The sequence below is a fragment of the Salvia splendens genome, chromosome 17 (assembly GCF_004379255.2).
Source record: "Salvia splendens isolate huo1 chromosome 17, SspV2, whole genome shotgun sequence".
In the NCBI taxonomy this organism is placed as follows: domain Eukaryota; kingdom Viridiplantae; phylum Streptophyta; class Magnoliopsida; order Lamiales; family Lamiaceae; genus Salvia; species Salvia splendens.
This window is the reverse complement of record NC_056048.1, coordinates 8649210-8653995: the sequence shown is the minus strand read 5'-3', so window position 1 is coordinate 8653995 and position 4786 is coordinate 8649210. Positions and strand designations below refer to the sequence as shown.

The 4786-nt window shown below is 42.4% G+C and overlaps 1 protein-coding gene across 1 annotated transcript; it reads left to right on the top strand.

Annotated features, from left to right (window-relative positions):
- Positions 1-365: 365 nt before the first annotated feature.
- On the top strand, positions 366-3123 carry LOC121774267 (serine/threonine-protein phosphatase 7 long form homolog). The gene is made up of 5 exons (XM_042171171.1): positions 366-451; positions 997-1857; positions 1938-2025; positions 2105-2536; positions 2605-3123. Exons 2-5 carry the CDS (start codon positions 1004-1006, stop codon positions 3121-3123), a joined length of 1893 nt encoding a protein of 630 aa, XP_042027105.1. The 5' UTR covers positions 366-451; positions 997-1003.
- Positions 3124-4786: the final 1663 nt, after the last annotated feature.

Below are 4786 nucleotides of genomic sequence, written 5' to 3'. Positions count from 1 at the left end.
TTGTTTTAGTGAAAACGCCAACTAAGATGGCGTTTTATAATGTCCCGTATTTTGCCCGTATTGTCTCCCATTACAGTTACGTTAAAACACGCCAATTGTGTTGGCGTTTACTACCTAAAAACGCCAATTGCGAAGGCGTGTTTATGAAATAAAAAACACCGACGGAAATTGCGTATTTTCTAAAAGACGCCTTCGTAGTTGGCGTCTTTAAGTATAGAAACGCCAACTACATTGGCGGGTTTACATAAAAAACGCCAACCCCAATGGCGGGTTTCTACAGAGTGTTATAGCAGCCCCTCATCCTCCAAATCGCGAAAAACACACACCACACACCATTCGCGATTTTCCATAGTAGCAGCGCCTCTCGTCGGGAATTCCTCATACTCTCCGTGATTTCGCCCTCCATTTATCAATCGGTGCTAGTTTTCCCCAAAATCTTCCAATTTATTTGGTTAGTATACTTATCTTTTACATTATTAGAGTAATTGTTGGATACTTAGCTAGGGTTTGTAATGGGTTGCAATTTGAGTTGAAATATTGTGCATATGGATTATTTGTATGACGTTAGTGTTGATTATTATGTTGGGTTGTTTGGATTTAAGTGAATTTGTGTATAAATTTGATTATAAACCAAAATCGTAGGGTTTTAAAACTTGAAAATTGGGCAAATTGATTTGGTTTATGTGGGTGTTGGTTAGTGTCTTTGTTTGTAGTTTGAATTGTTAATATTGTGTATATTGTTAGGTTGAAATTGAAATTGAAATTGTTAGGTTGGTCAAACTAAAATTGGGTAAGTTGAATTTGTGGAGAATTGATGTATATTGTGCATTTGAACGGTTACTTTTGTGTAGGTGAATTGTGTTATGATGTTGAAGTTGTGTATTGTGAATTATTTGATATAGGTGTTCCATTTTGTGATATTGTATAAAATTGTTTGTAATTATTGAATTTGTTTAGGTTTGTTTATTGTTTAATTTGGAATATGAATGTGTGTAGGTAATTTATGGCATCTTCTTCAACTTCTAGTCGTCGGCTCTTATGTGGTCCTGAGGACCCCTCCGTATTATATCTGCAGAGACAACACGTCTCTAATAACATATGGGCAGGAGTGCCATCGGAAGACGTACGGTGTAGAAGATACGAAGGAATCATATGGGATGTTCCCATAAATCCTCGTGTTTTGGCGGTTATAGATGAGATGGGGTTCGGCGGGATGTTGAGGTGTGGTCAACCGAAAGACATTGACCACCATCTTATCACCGCTTTGATCGAACGTTGGAGGCCAGAGACTCATACGTTTCATTTTCCAGTCGGTGAAGCGACTGTGAGCTTAGAAGACGTGGAGGTCTTATGGGGCCTCAAAACTGACGGTGAGCCTCTGACGGGTTACATCCCCACTAAGGATGTCGGATATTGGAAGGATGTTTGTTTGGATTTTCTTGGCTTTATTCCAGATGCAGTTGATCTAAAAGAAATGAACTGGAAGCAGACAAGCTTATCAAACCAACTGCGGATTGAGCTGAGTGATGACCACGAGCAATACATGTACAATCAACGTGCTCGTGTGTATTGTCTGCTGTTACTGGGTGGTCTACTGATCCCGAACGCCACCGGTAATAAAATTCCCTTCTTCTACCTTCTGTTTTTCATGGATATAGAACAATGTGGTAGCTATAGCTGGGGAGGTGCGACTCTTGCATGCTTGTACCACAATCTATGTGAAGCTGCACTTGGTAAGAGGACCGATGTTGGGGGTGCTCTTACATTGTTACAGTTGTGGGCTTGGGAGAGAATCCCAATTATTAAACCGCAGATGCTGAACCCCGCGCCCGTAGACTACTTACCATGTGCAGTCGCGTAAGTTGTCCACTAATTACTTTTTTAAGCATAATTGTTATTGATTTTTGTGTTGTTCGCTCATAATTTAATTTTTGTAGGTGGACTGGTCGGGCCTCTTATGTAAAAGCACCCGGACATTGTATTGAAACTTTCAGAGATCAGTTCTCAACAATGCATGCCAATCAGGTAATTTACATAACCTAAATTATTGCTAGATTGCTGTTTTTGATTGAACTTGTTTTGACTAAATAAGTTTCATATTTAGTTTATTTGGAGACCGTACGTCAATCGAAATCTGGCGGATATTTGTGTTGCCGGTCGTCCTATATGGACGTCGATGACAACACTAATCTGCTGGAATATGGTTGAGCCACACATGCCACAGCGAGTGCTGCGACAGTTTGGGATTGTCCAACCGTATATCCCGCTTGTCGACCGGTTCCACGGACCTGATTTTACGAAACAGGATCGCCGTGGCAAAGCAGGTCGGAACTGGGTTGAGTGGCACGCCAAGCATATACAAGATTGGCATAATAGGCACGACACGGTGTATGTTGATTTGGAGTACTCATTCGAGCCCGTTGCTACTGATGAGTACATGGATTGGTTTCGCCGGATAACCGTGGTGTACCTAACAAAACCCGGCGTGCATGCTCCTGAGGGCTTCCATGAAACGGCGGCCTCTCATCACTACGCAGTAAATTTCAACAACTATTCTTTATTTATATTCATATGATGAAATGTAATTAACACTGAAAATTGTAGGTGGATACCCTTCACAAAATACGCCACTTTCTTAGGGAGCAAGACATGTCAGGACGGCCGGATTTATTCACCATTTCGAGGATGGTTGAACATGGCCTCCAGATATGTGGGGAAGCTGAGACGATGGACTACCGTCCTTCCCAGCGCTCTGAGATGGACATCGAGGTGCCCGTGCGGCAAAAAGCGAAGCGGCGTGGAAAGAAGAAAGTTGGTGGACAGTCGTCATCATCAAGGATGGATACTCAATTGGTTGATAATTCTGATGACGATTTTGAGGCTCCTCCTCCACCAAGATCTGCCGTGCGGGGTCGTCACTCTGTCAGCCACATGGGTGGTACAGGAGAAGATATCGGTCTCAGCGATCAACAATCTCCACCTCGGTCTTCTGTGAGAGACGACTTTTTTGATGTTGATTTAGAGAATGCTATCGTTGAAGATACTCCTCCGTCCAGAATCCCTAAGACCAGTATCGGGAAGGGAATCCGTAGTCTGTTTATGCGGAAAAGGCGAGACGAGTGATTTTTATTGGTGTTGGTTGAAATTTGATACATTCTATATAAATTGGTGTTTTTTTATTGATTTGACCGCTTCATATTAGTAATTTGATATATTCTATTGATATTGGTGGTTTTCATTGATTTCCCGTATTTATATTGTAAGTTGATAAATGCGCGGTTTTTATATTAGATAATTGGGCTATTTGCAAACACGCCATTCAAGATGGCGTTTTTAAGTTGGCAAATAAATTGTGCAAATTTTGCACACGCCGTGGCTGAGCTACTGAACAAACACGCCAACCTGATAGGCGTTTTTTTGATAACACGCCACTTATGATGGCGTTTTTAAATAACGCCACTCACAATGGCGTTTTTATAACTAAAACACGCCAACTCCATATGCGCTTTTTAATCACGCCACTCACAATGGCGTTTTTAAGATGGGCAAATTTTTTATGGCGTTTTTCCAACGCGGAGGTTGAGCTACTGAACAAACACGCCAATACCAGTTGGCGTTTTTAAAACACGCCAACGTGATAGGCGTTTTAACATAAATACGCCACTTAGGTTGGCGTTTTATAACTAAACACGCCAATACCAGTTGGCGTTCTGAACAAACACGCCAACCGCATAGGCGTTTTTTACTAAAACACGCCAATCGCATAGGCGTTTTTACCAAACCACGCCAACTTTAATGGCGTGTTTTAGTTAAAAAAACAGCACAAGCCAAAATATAAGTATAACATTTCGTATGTTTCGATTCAAGCCAAAATGTAAGTATAACATTACAATGTTCAATTCAATAAATATCTACGATTATAAACAGAACAATGTTCAATTCAACTAAATAGTTGTTACACGTTCAATTGTCTCGCCTTCTCCGGGTAAAGAAGCTACGGATACCCTTTCCGATTCTGGCGGTGGAGAGTCTAGACGGAGGAGTATCTTGCACAACGACATTCTCTAGATCAACCCCGAAAAAATCGTCTCGCACAGAAGACCTAGGTGGAGAATGTGGGATATCACCGAGCCCGATGTCTTCGCCTGTATAACCAGTGTGGCTGACAGAATGACGACCTCGAACTGCAGATGTTGGTGGAGGTGGAGGCATAAAATCGTGAGAGGCATCATCAGTGTGGCTGATAGAATGACGACCTCGAACTGCAGATCTTGATGGAGGTGGAGGCATAAAATCGTGAGCGGCATCATCTACCAACTGAGTATCCATCCTCGAACGAGCATTCGGGCAGTTGCGTCTGTCGTGCCCTGGTTGACGGCAATGTTTACATCGGCGTTGGGTTCGTGGCTGGTCAGTTTCACGGACATCCATCTGATTACGAATCCTAGTAGTACGGTATCGACCGCGACTTTTAGGCATTAACTGAGCTCGTGAACATTGCAAAGTCCATTCAGGCACGGCCCAATAATCTTGGTGTCTGATTGGATTGAACACCGTAGAATATTGGTGTACCCAAACACTTGTGCGGTATACGTTATCAACAAGCGACAGCATGGGCTCGTTTCTAAACCGCGCAACTGCCGCTGCATGTGAACATGGAAGTCTCCACATCTGCCACTTTTGACATTTGAAGTTCGACTCCAAGTACTTTACCTTCCACTTATTACCACCCTTTCCACCAATTCGACTCTTTGTTCGAACCACATAAAGCCCTGCAATTGTGTTT